At 39.0% G+C, this 19,978-nt stretch overlaps 1 protein-coding gene across 1 annotated transcript in view; it reads left to right on the top strand.

Annotated features, from left to right (window-relative positions):
- Positions 1-19,978, top strand: part of CSMD1 (CUB and Sushi multiple domains 1) — a 2,470,978-nt gene that overhangs the window by 770,517 nt on the left and 1,680,483 nt on the right. Inside the window, 1 exon segment of the mRNA XM_063916678.1 lies at positions 7,312-7,424. Coding sequence (XP_063772748.1) covers positions 7,312-7,424 — 113 coding nt within the window.

The following is a 19,978-nucleotide window of genomic DNA, read 5'->3' as shown; positions in this document are numbered from 1 at the left end:
CATACAGGCACGTGGAGGCCACACACACTACTGAGCCTCATTTTGACTTGTTTTAAGGACATTACATCAAAGTTGAATCAGCCTGTAGTGTGTTTTTCCACTTTAATTTTGAGTGTGACTCCAAATCCAGACCTCTATGGGTTAATAAATTTGATTTCCATTGATAATTTTTGTGTGATTTTGTTGTCAGCACATTCAACCATGTAAAGAACAAAGTATTTAATAAGAATATTTAATTCATTCAGATCTAGGATGTGTTATTTTAGTGTTCCCTTTATATTTTTGAGCAGTGTATTTCATTGAGAGATGGACTTATTTGGACCTCAAATGCATGCTGGAAAATTCTCATGCAAAGGAGAGCATTTACAATACCAAGGGTGGATTCAGCATGGGCGAGGAGGGGGGTGATCAGTGAGATTCACCAATAACATTTCTAACTTGCTGAGTATAGCTGCATGGCAGCACAGCCGCAGTGGCACATGATGCAGGGAGAGAGAGGAGATGCTGATACTCTGCTTTGTGCTGCACTGGCGATGGAGGCTGCTGCCATTGAGCAGCAGCAGACTCCTCTCCCTCAATGTTTTGCCACTTCAACTGTGCTGCTGTATAGCTACCAGTGGTAGTGAGTAGGTGAGTAGTGTTATTGGGGTAAAGGTAGATCACCCCACACACACACACCACCAACACACACACACACACACACACACACACACACACACACACACACACACACACACACACACACACACAGCTCCATTACTGTTCAATACTCATATACAGTATCTTCATTTAGGTGCTTCTCAGTATATCCACTAAAAGCACAGAGAAATCCTAGAGACGTTTATTAACAATGCTGTTAGTAAATGTGAACATAACATTACAGTACATGTACAAAATATAATGTAAAGTGTCATATACACAAAATAAAATGTCATCTAGACAATTGGGGATCTCAAAGCCAATCCTCCAACAGTTCATGTGTCATGTCATGCATAGGTGAAATACGCTATTTTGCTGGGTCTCACCTGTTTCTACAGACAATGGGGATTATTCTGAGTTGATCGCAGCAGTAAGTTTTCTAGCAATTGGGCAAAACCATGTGCTCTGCAGGAGGGGCAGATATAACATTTGCAGAGAGAGTTAGATTTCGGTGGGTTATTTTGTTTCTGTGCAGGGTAAATACTGGTTGCTTTATTTTTACACTGCAATTTAGATTTCAGTTTGAACACACCCCACCCAAATCTAACTCTCTCTGCACATGTTATATCTGCCCCCCTGCAGTGCACATGGTTTTGCCCACCTGCTAACAAATTTGATGCTGCGATCAACTCAGAATTAGGCCCAATATTCTTCAAAACGTGACCCGGGAAAATTTGAGAGTTTAGGTTGAGAACCACCGGTCTAGACAATGGTCCTGATGCAAAGATTGAAGTAAATTGAGATGTTTTGCTCCCAAACTAAGTGCTTATAAAGAACAATATTATTTAAATGTTTCATCACCATTAATTCCACATGCACCTAATCCTGTGGTGAATTCTGGTTGTCCCTCTTGGGGGAAGGAGAAGGGGCATTTTAGCCCTGGGCTAACCAGTTTGGGGCTGGTTGTTATGTTACTCTGTGTGTCTCCCTGCTAAAGTGTTACCCCCTCCAGCTGGCTCAGCCTGGTGCTGTATATTGGAAAATAGGGGAAAACCTACCCTGTTTTCCCCTATTTTCCAATACCATACCAGGCTGACTTACTGATTTGGGAAGGAGCTGGTTACTGATTTGGAGAGTATCCGACACATTTTTTTAAATTAACCTTTTCTTTACACTGCAAATATCATACTTCCCCTTATTAAGTACAGTACATTTGGGTTGGGTATGTGTGACTGGCGGTCAGGAGACCACCGGTCAGCATACCACCACCAGTATCCTGGCAGCTGAATGCTGGTGGGGGGGCAAGCGCAACAAGCACCTTGTGGGCTACCTGTGCTCACCGTGCTGTGCTCACCATGCTGCAGTTTTGTTTCTATTTCCACTCTATGGGTGTCATGGACACCCACGAGTGGGAATTGTCCCTGCATGACGACTGTCGGGATTCTCAGGAGGCGGGATGTAGGGGTAGGTGTAGTGACTGCTGGTCTCCTGACCTCCGGTCAAATAACTACATCCCATATATTTCTTTGTGTGAGTGCTAGTTGGTCTCCAGAGATTATACTGTGATGTGACAGGATGTATACTGTGATGCAATCTTTTCACAAATTGTTCCAGCAGATACAGAATTAAGGTCTGCTTAAAATAAGTATGTATGCATAGATTGGATGTAGGCTTAGTGACCAGGTCTGTAGAAGGATTGTGTAAGTAGTCTGATCTTGAGATGGATCTCTTTAGGATTGGACAAGTGTGTACCCAGCTTTAGTTAATTGTGAATGCTGCAGATAATAAGTTATATAACACAGATGTCACAAATGTTGGCAGAAGGTAGATAAATTCTAAGCTGTAAAAATATGATATTTTAGAGACATGTTTGAATCAAAAAAATATAATTTTTCCTGCACTTTTAACTATTTTACTGAGGTCTTGGGTTCACCCATCATGGCCCTAACAAGTGGAGTTTGTATATTTTACCCATCCTTCAGCTGGATGAAATGCAGTCTGAAATCGCCAGAGGCGTTGGATGCCACCAATCTCAGTCATTTATTTAAAAGAGGCAATCATTTACAAGGCAACACTATGCTTTGTAAGTGATTGCCTCCTTAAAAAAGTCTGAGATTATCCAGCATCCCTCGCATCCAGCGATCTCAGACTCCATTACATCCCGCCGCTTGTGTGTTTCCTCCGAATACTTCCGTTTACTCTGGCAACCCAGAAATATACTGGTAGGTTAATTTGATCCTGATAAAAATTATTCCTAGTGTGTATGTGTGTGCTCTTACATGTGGTAGTGATTAAATTATAAATTGTTAGCTCCACTGGGTCAGGGACTTATGTGAATTGCCAAATATTTTCTGACATGGGCTGCAGAATATGTGCACAGTAACAATAACTGGTAATTAAAATAAATAATAATATATATATTATTCTATTTACCCTGTATTGTATTTTTGATCTGTACGGTGTTGTGGTGTTGTGGAAATATGCGGCTCCTCATAAGTAAATTCTAAAATTAGCAATAATATAATTAACGTCAAGTGCTATTAACATGACATTCCTACGTTCCAGCGTGAGAGCATCATGACACCTTGGAAAGAGTTATTATGACACTTGTGATAATCCATAATCAATGTTGTTTCTGCTTTTTTCCCATTTATTTTCCAAGTGCATTTATGTTAAAAAAACTAACCAAACAATAAGACAGCGCTTCTCACTTTGTACAAAAGTATTTTTTACTTCATATGTATAATTATCACAATTAAGCACCGGCCAGTGCTAAAATACAAAAACATACAAGATAAAAAATGTGTTTTAACACATATAAATACTATATTCCACACAAAGACCAGGTACAATGAATACTGCAATTCCCATATGACTTTAATTAAAAAGGCCCATGGGAATATAAGGTACATGCAAGTTTCAAACTACTGGCACATAGTAAACTTAAACCAGCCGATTCTAGTTAACTAATGAACCCAAAAAGTGCAGTGCAAGATGTTAATTCAGCAGCCAGCATGTAATTAGTAAGTCAGTCCACATGCAGATATATCACGATGTTAGTCAAGCAGATGTCACTGATTAAAGTCCATCCATATTAGTGCTTATAACGTTGTTAATATAGCTGATAAATTGCTAGTATAGAAGCATATATATGTGTTAATCAAGCAGATGTCACTGATTAAAATCCATCCATATTAGTGCTTATAACGTTGTTAATATAGCTGATAAATTGCTAGTGTAGAAGCATATATATGAGAAAGGCAGTAATTTAAACACTGCAGTCCAAAGTCCACCTAGGGTACATATGCTATGTACCTAAGATTGATACCTCTCCTTAGTTGATGTAGGGCATAGCAGCCTGATTCATGGAGACTGGTGGACAATTGAGGACCTGCGCAGTGCTCCCTTTTAGGAAAAAGCCTCTCTCCAATGTAGCAGCAGCGGCCAAATAAGCTGTGAGTAGCAGAATGTAGTATTCCAACAGCCAATGAGTAAACAAACGCGTTTCTCCGCCTACCCTCCGGCTTCAGCGGCTTCTTCAGTGTGTAAAGTAAATCTCCTCCATTGATAGAGCCTTATATACCGGCTTGCCGGTTCGCGCATGCGCAATGCGCTCGCGTTCCAAGCCTCGTTTTCAGGACTTCTTGTTTTAACCAACACATTGCTTGTTTCTTTAATCGGATCTTTTTGTTAAACAGTATATGCACCTTTAGATTCATAGCTGCTTTAAAGACAATAGTTTAAGCATTATATACACTATTTACTTACATAGGCAAATTATACCTTATATCTATTTTGCCGAATTTCGCCCTCTAGTGGGCAAATCTATATATGGCACCACTGACCTGCTTATCAAAAATACAAAAGAGAATTAGAGAGGAAAAGAGAAATCCACATCACACACGGTATGCTGGGATCTTAGCACTACCATGGGAAAATTTTGTTGATATATATATATTATCGATTTGCTTAGAGGATTTCCATAGTTATTATGTTGTTTATTATTATTTCAGATTTTTAATAATACGGATATAACTGCCAAATTGGCATAATATTGGTTTCATGATCATTACCTGGCAGTTATAATTTTGTACATAACTTCATCATTAAATCCATATATATCCAAACCAAACCCCCCATAGATCTATAATTAAATTCCTTTTTACCCAAATTGCATTCCTTTATTTTTATTTTTATATTTATAAGCTTACCCTCCCCCCCCAAACCCCCCCCACCCACCCCTGAAACCCCTCATAACCCAAAAATATAGAGACAGGCTATACAAACAGATGGTTAAGAGACAAAATAAAGATTCAGCACACCCTCGCTACTATAACGCAAATGATCTTAAATTGCATTAAGTTCTACAGTATCATTTAAGCCAATAGGAGTAAGTGTATTCATTTTATATATCCAGTATGCTTCTCTTTTACATAGTTTGTTAAATCGAACACCACCCCTTGCAGTATTTTTAATTTGTTCTATTGCTACCATGGTACAGTTACTAAAGTTAGAATTCTGACAGCATATAACATGATTAGCTAGTGGGTGTTTCACTCCTTTTAAAATATTTCTTCTATGTTCCATGTATCTAATATGCATAGTGCGTGTAGTTCTCCCTATATACTGGGCCCCACAGTTACATGTGATCACGTATATGATATATGTTGATGCACAGTTAAGAAAATCTTTGATTTGGAACGACTCCCCCGTATTAGCTGACATATATGTCGAGCTTTTTCTAGGTAGATATTTGCAGGATAGACAATTTTGTTTCCCACATTTATGGAATCCTGGTGGTTTTATAGGTATCCATGTATCCTCACTATTTGGTTTCTTTTTTATTCTTTCAAAATGACTAGGCACCAAAATAGATCGTAAATTCTCGCTCTTTCGAAAGATCATGCCCCCTCTCTGATCTAATTGTGGTTTTAATACCTCATCTAGCATTAAAAGGGACATATTTCTTTTTATAGTTTGTTGGATCTTGTGGGCACAACTATTATATTGTGTGACAAACATCATGTTTCTTTTTTCATCTTTTCCCCCATCACATTATTTTGTTTTTTTTCTTTGGGTTTTAAGAGTGTGGCCCTATCCAGTTGTTCTACTTCCAACAAAGCCCCTTCAAGTAATGTGGGCGGATATCCCTGTTCCATAAATTAGGTCATAAGCTCAGTTGCCTGTGCCTTATATGATACTATAGATGAACAATTTCTATGTAGACGGACAAATTGACCCCTGGGGATGTTTTCTTTCCACTCTCTCTTATGAGAGCTATTATAATGAAGATAGTTATTCTGATCAACCTGTTTTATATAGGTTTTAGTAGTCAGTTTTTCATCCTCAACTGTTAGTGCTACATCAAGAAAACTGAGTGCAGTTTGACTATATGTGTAGGTAAATTTAAGTCCATAATTATTATTATTTAAACTTTCAGTGAAACTTAAAAGGTGCTCTAATGTGCCCCCCCAAATTATAAATAAATCATCTATAAAACGGCCATAGTACACCAGACTCTCACCGAGTCCGCCCCCCCAAACATGTTGGTCCTCGAAGACCCCCATGTATAGGTTAGCCAGACTCGGCGCGAATCTGGCTCCCATGGCCACACCCCGTGTCTGTAAATAATATTGTGAATCAAATAAAAAATAATTATGTGTTAATATAAAGTGAATGGAGTTAAGTACAAAGACACGTAGAGACTCAGAGATCCCATCCTGTGACAAGTAATTTTCAACTGCTTTAATGCCACCAGTGTGAGGAATATTAGAATAGAGTGATTCAACATCACAGGTAACTAAATGATAATGTTGTTTCCAAGCAATTTTATTAATAATATTTAGAAAGTGCTGTGTATCTTTAATATGGGATCTCAGGCCCTCCACGTGTCCCTGCAAATAGTGATCAACAAAAAAAGATAGGTTATTAGTAAGTTAGTTAGGTTCTCAAAACCGAATCTTATTGGCTCACTGATGTCACGTGTTTTGGATAGCCAATAAGATTCGGTTTTGAGAACCGAGTAAAACCGAGTAAAACCGAATCCGCTCATCACTAGTTAAAACACATTTTTTATCTTGTATGTTTTAGTATTTTAGCACTGGCCGGTGCTTAATTGTGATAATTATACATATGAAGTAAAAAATACTTTTGTACAAAGTGAGAAGCGCTGTCTTATTGTTTGGTTAGTTTTTTATCTTTTTAGGGAAATTTGGGATCAAGTCCCCTAAGATTAGCTGCCCTCACTCTGTAGGTGACAGTGCCAGGTGTACATTTCTGCATTATTGCATTTATGTTAGCGGAATAAAAATTCTCCAACTTATTTTTGGATTTACAACTACCTGTAGTAAAAGAATAAATGTTCCTAATCATCTTTTATAAAAGTAATTTATGATTTTATTCTCAGATTTTCTGCTGTTACAGTATGTGTGTAGCACTAAGGGGGAAATATATCATAGCTTGGAGAGAGATAACATACCACCAATCAGTTCCTGTGACAGTTAGAAGCTGACTAGTTAAAACTTTGATAAATCTCCCGCTAGAGATTAAAAAATATGGTTATGTTTTTGGTTTGAGTGTTTTTGGGGCATCTTTTATGCTTTAAAAGGTGCACAGCATGCTGATGCAAAAACATTCAGTCCATAATATGTGTGTACTCTTTTGTTTTTCCAGACTATCAGGATTCCAGCTTCCATCATCAATAGTAAGCACAGGCTCAATTCTCACACTTTGGTTCACAACTGATTTTGCTGTCAGTGCACAAGGATTTAAAGCTGTATATGAAGGTAGGTGAACAATTAATTAATTAACTTGATTTGTTATTACTTATTTTGGAATGGATTGTAGAAAAAAATTATGTTATATTTGTAAGTGTCAACAATTCAAAACAAACATATTGGGGGTCATTCTGAGTTGTTCGCTCGCTTGCTGCTTTTAGCAGCATTGCGCACGCTAGGCCGCCGCCCTCTGGGAGTGTATCTTAGCTTAGAAGAATAGCGAATGAAAGATTAGCAGAACTGCTACTAAATAATTCTTTGCAGTTTCTGAGTAGCTCCAGACCTCCTCACAGATTGCAATCAGCTCAATCCGTTTAGTTCCTGGTTTGATGTCAGAAACATGCCCTGCATTCGGCCAGCCACTCCCCCGTTTCTCCAGACACTCCCGCGTTTTTCCCTGACACGCCTGCGTTTTTTAGCACACTCCCGGAAAACGCTCAGTTACCACCCAGAAACGCCCTTTCCTGTCAATCACTCACCGATCAGCAGTGCGACTGAAAAGCGCCGCAGGATCCACAGCAAAACTGCTAAGTTTTTAGTTAAATAACTAAGCGCAAGCGCCCTGTATGCCTTGCGCATGCGCAATTAGCAACAAATCGCAGCATAGCGAAAATCGGCAATGAGTGAACAACTCGGAATGACCCCCATTGTTTCATGTTACTAAACTTATAATAAATACAGTGTTCTGTGGTGAATGTGATTGGTCACCAAGACTCTTTTGGAGGTATTAGGTAGGCATTTTTTAAAAACCTTAAGAACAGAAATAGACTCGAAGTGTGACAATCTGGAGGAATATATTCCTACTTTTAGTAAGGAGATTTTATATCTTTGGTGAAGAATTTAGGTTTATGCAAAAATCAGGAAATTAACAATGTTTTCATCCTACTTCCATTCTGAGTTATGATACACACCTGAGGCAAAATTTACTAAAGTTTGTTTTTGATTTTCTAGAGATTTGGCATACGATTTCCATTTGATTTCCATTTGATTTTGATTGAAGAGATTTACTAAGGACAAAATTTAATGTCAAGTCGATTCTAAAAACAAATTCATCTCAAATCCCACTCAAAATCGAATTTCTGGAAAACATCAATGTTTTCCCATAGTCAACTATAAGATCCCCTCATTTACTAAAATTTTATTTGATATCAAACTCTAAATCAAACTCCAAATTGATCGTCAAATTTACAAATGGATTGAATCATGTTAGACATTCGATTTGTGCTTCTAAACACCATTCTATTGATAGGTAATTGATTTTGATGACTTTTAAAATACTCAGTAGCATGTAGAGCATTGAGGCTGTAGGAATAATGGCTGTCCAAGGTTATGGTATGTTGTGCACCTACCTGCAGAATGCAAATCCCCACCTGACTAAGAGAATCCAGGAGCATTAATCAGAGCACCATGAGCAGCTTCATGAGTTGAATACTGCACATTTGTATACAAATGGGCATCATACCTAGTCCATGAATGTGCAATAGATAGCAGCATAGCACAATATCTGACACTTTTGTTGGATGATATAATTAAACTTAAATGAATGAGTGTTGTTACTGGTTATCCTGGTTTGTACTATAATGCCTACAGCCTCAGCAAATCATCCCTGTCTGCAAAATTTGAGGTGAGTCAAATGCCAGATGGATAGTAGTTGGGTAAAGAAGCAGCTAATAGTACTTGTTACTACATTATTCTAATCCCCCCACGCACACTCCCCCACAACAGGTGATTTAGGCTATGGCTGTTGCTCCTGGCTTCTGGCTCCTTTGACAAATCATCAAAACCCTGCTGAGCATAAGTATAAAGAGACACAGGCACATATAGGCACCCAATCCATGACATAATGCACCTTTGGCCTATTAAAAATAAATAATTTGAAAGGCATATTATTATATAATTTAGCAAAAGTGTCCGATATTGTGCTCTGCTGCCATCTATTGCATAAATGCAACATTCAATAAACTACTCCCTCCAGAATATGCAATAAACAGGGAGCAGGTAGAGATTTTGTTACCAACAACTGACTATGTGATCACAGAAAGTGGAAGGCAGGCTGGAAGGCAGATTAGGGCTACACTAATTGCCAACTATTTCAGCTATAAGTATTAAAAAAAATATTGAATCATCAGTTAGGTTTCATGTATAAAACAGAGAACTGTATAAAGAGAGAACTTCCCCTTAATGTGCATGTAATACATTTGGGCCAGTAGGAAGCAATGAGGAAGTTCTGTTCAATTTTGCATTTGATTTTACTGGTGATTTACTAGGAATTTGAGGTTACATTTTGGAAGGAATTTCATAAATTCAACTCAAAATCCCTTCTAAGAATCAATCAACATCAAATTCAATTTGAAAATTAAATGCAAAATTGATTTTTAGTAAATTAGGTTTTTTTAAGGGATTTTGAGTTGATCGCTCGCTAGCAGTTTTTAGCAGCCATGCAAACACTATGCCGCCGCCCACTGGGGGTGTATTTTAGCTTAGCAGAAGTACAAACATTTTTATTGCAGAGCGCCTGCAAAAATTTTTTTGTAGTTTCAGAGTAGCTCAAAACCTACTCAGCGCTTGCGATCACATCAGACTATTCAGTTCCGGATTTGATGTCACACACCTGCCCAGCATTCGCCCAGCCATGCCTGCGTTTTCCCTGGCACGCCTGCATTTTTCCAAACACTCCCTGAAAACGGTCAGTTGCCACCCAGAAACGCCCACTTCATGTCAATTACTCTGCGGCAACCAGTGCGACGGAAATGCATTGCTAGACCCTATGCAAAACTGCATCGTTCGTTGTGCCCGTGCGTCGCGCATGCACATTGCGCCGCATACGTATGCGCAGAACTGCCGATTTTTTGCCTGATCACTGTGCTGTGAACAAATTCAACTAGCGATCAACTCGGAATGACCACCTTTGTAAATCAAATAGAATCACTTTCAGTCAGTTTTGTAGATTCATAAAAATTATCTCAAAATCGAGCTTTAGTAAATATCCCCCCTGGAATTGTCTGATATTAGAAAAGGATAATTTCCAGATGTGCAGTAACAATGAGCCTGCTATGAGCAAACATAGAATTCAATCCTGCCTCTACCTGGTTCAAATAATCTGCTTTTAATTTCCTGATGAAATTATTAACGTTATCTGTTCTGTATGACTTAACTTATTAGAATGACAATTTGAAAAACAAAAACATAAAGCAAAACTTAATGGATAACTGGAATACTGTAGCTTGGGAACAGATAATTTTGTACTACAGTAGGTTGAAAAAGTCATGTTTGATAGTTTAGAGATTCAAATTAAGAGAATTTAATGGCATTGGAGTTTAAATACATAAATTAGCTATTGTGTGACTTGGCAGTGAGGGGGATTTCTGTACTGCATATTCAGAGTGATAACATTTTACCTAACAGAACAGAGGCACTCCCACTCTATTTATGATCCAACACTGGGGCTGGTAAAAACACAATAGAGCACAAATGTTATCACATGGGTTTTTCAACTCTGCTCAAATGCACATGAGCCAGTATCCACAATGCTTGCAAAAGAAAAGTGGAGGAGTCTGGATCAGAAAGTCATTTGCATTACATAGGTTTGCTGGAAACTATTTAAAATGTTGCTATGGTTCTCTGTGATTGTTAGTCAACATCAATTACATACTTACTGTTGCAATTGCCCGTTTAGGTTTTACAGTATATGCCGTCTATCTTTTAAGTAGAATACATACAATTTAATTATCTCTGAATATTTTATGGGGTGAATAAGAGTTTTTGCAGACAATGTCATGATGTTATACCTCAATTGACTATTATAGTTTGCATGAGTTATGGTTCAGATCATTAGTGTTTGTTTTATATATTTGCTTTTTCTGAAAAGTTTATCTTTCAGTGCATGCATAATGTATATTTTTTTTTAAAAAACCTGTTCTAAACAAATGTACATTATAAAAAGATTTATATTTGTTATTGCAGGGGAGTTAAAGCCCCACTTGATGTGACATACGACTGTGCAAAGTACTTTAAGAAATGAGAATACAAATAACTATATTTGCCTTTATTTTCCTGAAATGTATTTTATAGTATTGAGTTTTAAGAATAAGATTTAACCTTCACATTTGTAAAATCTGGTCATTCAGTTTGGCAGCAGGAAGTGCATTTTGTAAGATTATTATGCTTGGCATGAACAAAATGTTATCAATATACTGATTACATTTCCCATTGACAGTAGACACTGTTATGCATGCTGGTTTTTCTAGCTCAAGTTTTAGTTAAGCTGACAAATTGTATCGCTAAACCTCGGATCTGAGTGACATCTTTTCCTATCACCATAAATACTGTACAACTTTGGCCAAATTGAACAAGATCTAACTGTTTATAGGTTTGGCTATAACCTTGATAGCTTACAGCTTACACTGGAGCCTGTTATTGTTGTTGGAAGATGACCATACAAGTAGGCCATGTTGCTTTCTTACAATTGCTTTTTCCAACAAGCCCAATACTGAATCAATTGAATTTCATCAAAAGGATTTAATTACCAGAAATATACAGTATATAGCATGCAGTAAATAGGCATAGTCACTTACAGCAGAAGAGGAAATGGCACTGCAGTTGCTTTAATGAAACCTTATGCTTACTTTGTCAATTGTATCAATTGGGTGGAGTTCTCTACTAATATTAATTTAGCATTGAAGTGAAAATTTATGATAATGAAATAAATTGTAGGAGAGGATGGATTTATGTTGTCTGTTTATGCTTTGCAACAATGTCCATTCCTTTTTTTCTCTAGAGATCAACAGCTGGATGTAATGGCGAGATGCCGGCCAATCTTGGACATTTTTTAATGTGATTAACCCTTTATAAAAAGTCAGAAATTAGCCCAGCATCCTGCCCCTCCAGCGATCTCGGATGCCATTATATCCTGCTGCAAGTCTCATGCTTATCCTTACTGGAATTTAAATTTGAATCTTTCAGTTGCATTTCTATGGAAAATAGTGGAACTGTATTGTATATATGAAAAATGGGTGTGTCCCTAATTGGAAGTAGGTTGGACTTTAATACTTTATGTCCTTTAAGCACCTTTTCAGGTTTATAGATTGAGTCGCACTCCGATGTCCTGAGTCCAACCAGCGTGACTCAATCTATATACTTTCTATGTACATAATTTGAGTGAGCTTCGGAAACTCAGTTGCAGCTGAAATGACCAGAGTCTGCTAATATAAGCAAATATTATATTTTTATGATCATTTATTAACACGTAATTGCTCAGCACCTTCACATCAATTCTTTTATTTACCTTTTCAGGTTTGACTGAAAATAAATATATATAATTCATATCTGTCAGGTATATTGGATTTCTATATTGCCACTCCATACTTTTTCCAGTTTGTAAATTAGGATTTTTAACTCTCGTTGGAACCTCAATTTCCAGCAGCCAGTGACTGCTGTTTAATGTCATGTCCAGGGCTATTCCGTTATCTCTGATAAGCCAGCACCTCAGACAGTAGAAACACGGATCCTGTGTTTTTTCTGTAGAAAAGAGTTTTCTTTTTGGGCAGCCAAATTCAATTGTCCAAAAAAATAAACAAACAAGAAACATCAGGAAATTTATGTTTTTCGATCCCGATGTTAAATCTCCTTTGATTGCATTCCCGCTAAAGCCTTACCAAGCAATTGGGGTTTTAAGATGAAGTGCATCTAGACTGGTAGCGATTCTACTACTTGTGGCTAGTTTTAGATAGTCTCTATGCTGCTGTAAGACATATGTAATGACATTTATCAAACCTTCTAAATAGGATGTGTAGGTGTAGCCCACAGCAACCAATCAGATTATAGCTATTATTTTGTAGGATGTACTTAATAAATTATACCTCAAAAATGATTTGGTGCTATGGGCAACAATTAAGAAGGTTTGTTAAATCTCCTTAATAGTGACTTAAGTGAGAAGAAAAATTATGTCTGATGCTATATAATATAATTGTATCTCACATGCAATCTAATGGATGCAGCTAGACTTGAAGCATTGAAACCTAATTAATAAAACATACGTTACTACTAAAACATTCCTAAAAAGATTGAATTGGCCTCAATTGTTTATACCCAAGGAGAAATCAACATACAATTTGAATTTTGTGAATTCGAACAGTGAAAAGCTGGTCTTTTTATAACATGAATTACTTTGAGACAAATGCTTTAACCCCCTAACTACAAGGAATGTAGGTAGCATTTTAATTTTGTTGAGCACATAAAAAAACCATTTGTTTCAGTGGTTAATTATATGTATGGTTATTTTCTTATCACTGATACACAGACTTCAAATTAGCTTGAAGCACTCCCTGTAACTTAATACTATGCATTTAAAACTTTCTTATTTTCAAATAGAAGCAGCAGTTGCTCAAAAAGTTTGATAAAACTTTTTTCAAATTCTATTGTTGTGTGTTAATCCTTGACCAGCTTTAAATGGTTTCTTAAATCATAATTTAGGCTTAAGAACAACCTCAGGTTATATAGCTTATCTTGCTGTTTGATGTAGATGAACATTTGCATACAATTTGTATTGTTCTGTTTAAAATATATCTATACATTTGTTCAAAGGACAGAAATCACTAAAGATAATATGACTATTAAGCACTACATTTGATACGTTTTTCCCTCTCTGTAAATTTGTTTATAACAAATAGAAAATATATCAGTTTTGCCATTGAGGAATTAATTATATTGTTTAATGCTTTTATACTTAGTTTTACTGATAGTAGCAATACCAAATTATTTAAAGTTTTATTACGGGAACCAAAGAACAAAGACTTTGAAGCTGAGGCCGAAGAAAAATAAAAAAAAATATAAGTAACAGACCAATCAAATGCCCAAAGCAGATAAATATTTCAATGGTGGATGCTGTTTATGAGCCAGTATGGATAATGTTTCAAAAATACAGTTTCAGATATAATGGTATGTTAGATTCAGTTGTACTCAAACTCAGTCCTCAGGACCCCACATGGTTCACGTTTTCCATGTTACCCAGTAGGTGCACTGTGTATCACCAACTGTCACATTTAAAAAATCTATGGGTGACCTGAAAAACATGACCTGTGTGGGGTCCTGAGGACCAAGTTTGAGAATCTGTGTGTTAGATTATCCATGTCAACCTTGTAAAGATTGTCATATAAAGCTAGTTAAAAATAATTGTACATCTTTTGATTTTTGTTTTGTTTTCCTAAAAAAGTGCTGTATGATAATTTCATTATACAATTTGCCTTGATTTTATTGTTTAGTTTATTTATATTTAAAAAAAAAAAAAACAGTATAGCACAGGGACAGATTTAACAACAAGTGATGTTCCTCTTATCACTCGTTACGATTTTTAAATATTTCCTTAGCCAGTCAGCTCCTAACTGTCATGTGTTTCAAATATTACAGTTATGATCTTAGTGGTTGTAGCACCAATTATCATTCATAACAACTGATAGCAAGAATATCACTCATTGTTAAATCTGCCCCTTAGGGTAGTTAATGAAGAAATAATTATACAGCACAGTGCTTATATGCAAATTGTGACTATTAAAGGTCAGCCAAGAAAATAGTTCACAGCCATAGCATACAATGTGCCTGATGCAGATGCGGTCGTAACTTCAATGGTGTCACAACTGATCGATTATTGAGGCTAAGATACCTTTGCGATGCCGCTCACCGTGAGGAATCAGCTGCAGAGTGATTGACAGTAAAAGGACATTTGTGTGAGGTAACAGGGAGTGTCTGAAAATAAAAGGCATGTCATGACCGTTTTTGGGTGTGTCTTGGTGTGGAACTTTGATCATGTATGAATAAAACATGGCGCCAGCATCACAACTTCCATGTCTATTCTGTGCAGCCATGGAGGCACTCAGGGAATCAATGTTCCTCGCATCTGCATTGCAGTTGCGATGGAGTATGTAGTTGCTGAGTTTGTTTAAATGGCTTCGGTGGGACTTCCGGTTCCGGCAGCGGCATGAACGGCTGCTGATCACTTCAGCTCCGCTGTCCGGGCCCCCTCACTACCGATTTCACGGCGCTAGCCGCCTCCATAACACTGCCAGCCACCACCGATTATCAGGGGAAGAGTCCGGTACATGGACAAGTATCTTACCGCCATGCCGTCCTCCAAGAACCGCGGAGCTAAGGACAAGGAGAAGCGCCGGGCTGATTCCAAGATGGCGCCGGACGCCAGCACAGTCACAGCGTGCTCCTCTCCTGCCATCCTGCCTCAGCGTGTCCGCTCTCCCGGGATCGAAGCACAGCACTTCTCAGAGGGTGAGTCTCCCCCCCGCTCCCCTACATTATCAGATACAACAGACAGGGTGATCCCACATATGGACCGTCCTGTTACTTATGGGGAAATGGTGCAGGCAGTTAGACTGGCTATTGATCCCCTTCTGAAAGCACAGACTGCTCAAATTAATCAGCAACTGGCATCACTCTCACAGAGAGTTCTAGATACCGAACATAGATTGGGGGAGAATTTTGCAGACGTCAGCTCTTTAAAACAACGAGTCTCTGCACAGGCAAATGAAATACATCAGCTGCACAATAAGGTACAGGATTTGGAGAATCGTTCACGCAGGCAGAATCTAAGAATTGTAGGTCTACCTGAGGAGGTCAAAGGTCAAGCGCTCTTTGATTTTATCCGAATCACCTTGCCATCCTTGCTCAAAGTAGCTGACAGATGCCAGGATTTAATAATAGAAAGAGCACACAGACTGGGGCCGCAGCGCCAACAAGAGGGAACGCGTCCACGCGCTGTTATTTTTAAAAGCCTTAATTATCTACACAAAGAATTGCTCTGGACAGCATCACGCAGATGCAGAGATCTGACATGGAATGGAAACAAGATTCTCATTTTCCAGGACTACTCTGCGGAGTTATCCAAGGCGAGAAAGGATTTCGCTCCTATCTGCTCGCAACTAGTGCAAGACGGATGTAAATTTGCACTTCTTTACCCGGCACGCCTGCGTATCTATGATGGGTCATCCTTCTTGGACTTCCTAAGCCCAGCTAACGCAAAGGCTTATCTCCAGGAATATGCTGAGAATGCTCGCTCCAGATCACACATGTCTGAATGTGAATGAAATGTATGATTATGAGTTGTCTTCTTTCCGCAGATCACTGATCTAACATTAGATTTATGTTATCTGTGCAATTATTAATGCTTATCGTGCTAAGCTATATTGCCTGATGTGCACTTCGCTTATCTCCCCCCCACCTACCCCACCACCCCCCTCTATGACCTAAGGCTCTAATTAGGAGCCCAGTGCATTAGGCTGGCAGGCTCCACATGATGTTCACGTGAGGCGCCCCGGCCTAGGAGTGCACATGATATAGTGCTTCCGGTATAGGAGCACGGATCTTATCTTCTAACAGTTTGTTGAGGAGAATTCCTCATTAGGAATGCTTATATGTAGGTTTGTTAGTTGGTTTTTTTGTCCCCAGTTAACCTCCCCCCCCCCACCACCTCCCCCTCCCACACCTCTTACGCTGCCTGAAAATGTCCTTAGAATACTGCCTGTGGGGTTATGTCACGTCACTCCTTTTTCTAGATGACACAGACACTTAAACTAGGCTGCTGGAATGTAGGTGGCATAAACTCGCCCCAAAAACGGAAGCGCATTTTAATCTATCTCCGTAAATTACGCTTTGACCTAGTATATGTACAGGAAACCCACCTAACCCCACCTGAAACCCTGAAACTAAATATGCTAGGATGGGTGGTGCTCGCCTCGGCCTCCTATAATTCCAAAGCAAGAGGGGTGGCTATACTGGCGAGACGACACTTTCCTGTGGAGGTGTCTGATGTAATTTCGGACCCCCTTGGCAGATATGTCTCTTGCACTTTAAAGATTGAACATCAGCTATTCTATTGCATGAATGTATACGCTCCTAATATTTATGAAAGAAAGTTTTTCGAACACATCATAACCATCCTAACTCCACGTCTACATATGTTTGTTTTGCTAGGAGGTGATTTTAACCTGATCTCAAACATACACCTAGATAGACAACAACCGCGCACTGGCAGAAGAAAACTGCCCACTCTGGGGGTCCCAGAATTAGCACGACAACTGCTACTACTAGATCTGTGGCGTATATTACACCCCACGGACAGAAGTTTTACATGCCTATCTGCTGCCAAGCATACAATGTCACGTATTGACTATATATTAGTTTCCACCAAACTCTTATCAACCACGCTCATAGCTGATATGGAGCCAATACATTTATCAGATCACGCATTGATCTGGATTCAAATCCAACTCTCACGGGATAAGGGCAGCTATATCAACTGGAGATGCCCATCCACATTGGCAACCTACTCCAAGCTGAAGCAGGCGGTTCTAGATGCATGGGCTACTTATGACACACATAACGCAGACACTAAACAAACACACCCCATCATCTTCTGGCAGGCTTCCAAAGCTACTATAAGGGGTGAGATTATCTCACACTCTTCTACAATTAAAAAGCAATTAACTAAACAATATTTAGAAGCACACAATCTGGTCTCTAGGACGTTCCTCTCATTTGCAGCCAAACCCACCCCACAAAATAGATCCGCTTATCAAAAGGCCAAATTAATTCATGAACAGGTATTCATTAAGATGGAGATGTCTTACTCCTTTTCCAGAGATGCTAAATTCCACAAATTTGGAAATAAGTCGGGCAAGCTCCTATCAAACATGCTCCAGGGTACCCGCCCCCCCTCCATAATCCATCCGCTAAAAACAACTAGTGGTGGTCTTACCACGGATAATGCACAGATAGCGCAAGTATTACTTGACTATTATCAAAAACTATACTCGGCCCCGTACTCTGACACAGTCCAGGAAACTGAGTTTTGGGAAAACCTAGCACTGCCACAGTTGACTACAGATAAAAGCCTAACCCTGATTTCTGAGATATCACAGCAAGAAGTAAGGGACGGTATAGCACATCTTAAAAGGGGAAAAGCGCCAGGCCCAGATGGCCTCACGGCGGATTACTACAAATTACTGGCAGATCACATTGTACCAATTTTGACTAAAGTTTATAACACAATTCTCTTCACTAACGCACTTCCCATCTATTTTAACAGAGCACTCTTAAGACTACTGCCGAAACCAGGAAGGGACCTCTCCGATCCAGGTTCCTACCGTCCTATCTCACTCCTCAATTTAGATTATAAAATCATGACCAAGATCTTGGCAGATAGATTGAAACCCCTTTTACCGACCTTAATACACACCGACCAGACGGGCTTTATCCAAGGTAGGAATCCAGTTACCAATATCAGGAAGGTTTTGGCTGCGGTGAGTGATTCCCAGGGTGCCATGTCAAACTCAGGGAGGGCAATACTGTCTCTTGATGCAGAGAAAGCTTTTGACATGGTACACTGGGATCACCTATTCCGTTCCCTCTCCAAATTTGGCTTCCCAATACAATTTACACACTTCCTCCAAACCTTATATACAGACTCAGCATCAAACATACTATGTAATGGCACTCTATCCGACCCTTTCCCCATTTTGAGGGGCACTAGACAGGGATGTCCCCTATCCCCCTTACTATTTGCGATTGCATTAGAACCCCTAGCAGTCGCCCTGAGACAATCCCCCCTTTACCAAGGCATATCGATAGGCTCGGCTGATCTTAGACTATCGCTTTTTGCGGACGATATGCTGCTCTTTCTATCACACCCAGAGCATTCAATCCCTACAGCCATCTCGATCATATCCAAATTTAGCTCCTTTTCGGGTTACAAAATAAATATTAACAAATCTGAATTATTAGTTCTAAGGGGCCCGCCACCTAGTTTACCACAAACGGACGATATATCATCGATCAAACTAGCTGTCTCCCATATTAAATATTTAGGCATCCAGATCCCACATACCCTTGTGAACCTTTATAAGCTGAATTTCCACCCGATCCTGTCGTCACTAGAAAAGTATCTTAAACAGTGGCATGATTTACCTCTATCCCTATTAGGTAGATTGGAAGTTATAAAATCCATCCTTCTCCCAAAACTAACCTATATTATGCAGCTTTTACCTATCAAAATAACTAAGGCAGACATTAAGTCCCTCAATAGTGCCTGTACGAAGTTTATCTGGCAATCTAAAAAACCGAAGATAGCTCTCAAAAAAATGTGTCTCTCAAAAAAGGATGGCGGGTTGGGTTTCCCTGACCTATCGTTGTACACTCAAGCCATACACTTCCGATATGCCATGGATTGGCTACTAGAACGCAGTCAATACACAAATTATGAAGTGGAATGCGCCTTGTTTACTCCATTATCCCCAGGGGCCTTATTACATGTTCCCAAATCGGCCATAGACAAACGGGTTTACAACCATGTTTTTCTCAGAGATACTCACTCAGCCTGGCATACTATACACACCTCGCTTGGTAGGGACCCCAGTTATTCCCAGTGGCTACCAATGGGGGGCAACCCTATATTTAGCCCGGGCATCGAAAACGCTGCCTTTCAGCGTTTTCGACAAAAAGGCCTGAAAGCTATATCCCAGGTGTTCGACCCAGGGGGTCACATTATCCCATTCGTGCGACTA

This window comes from Pseudophryne corroboree, chromosome 4, assembly GCF_028390025.1.
Source record: "Pseudophryne corroboree isolate aPseCor3 chromosome 4, aPseCor3.hap2, whole genome shotgun sequence".
NCBI classification, from domain to species: Eukaryota; Metazoa; Chordata; class Amphibia; order Anura; family Myobatrachidae; genus Pseudophryne; species Pseudophryne corroboree.
The sequence above is the reverse complement of the archived record's forward strand: the minus strand, read 5'-3'. Positions and strand labels throughout refer to the sequence as shown.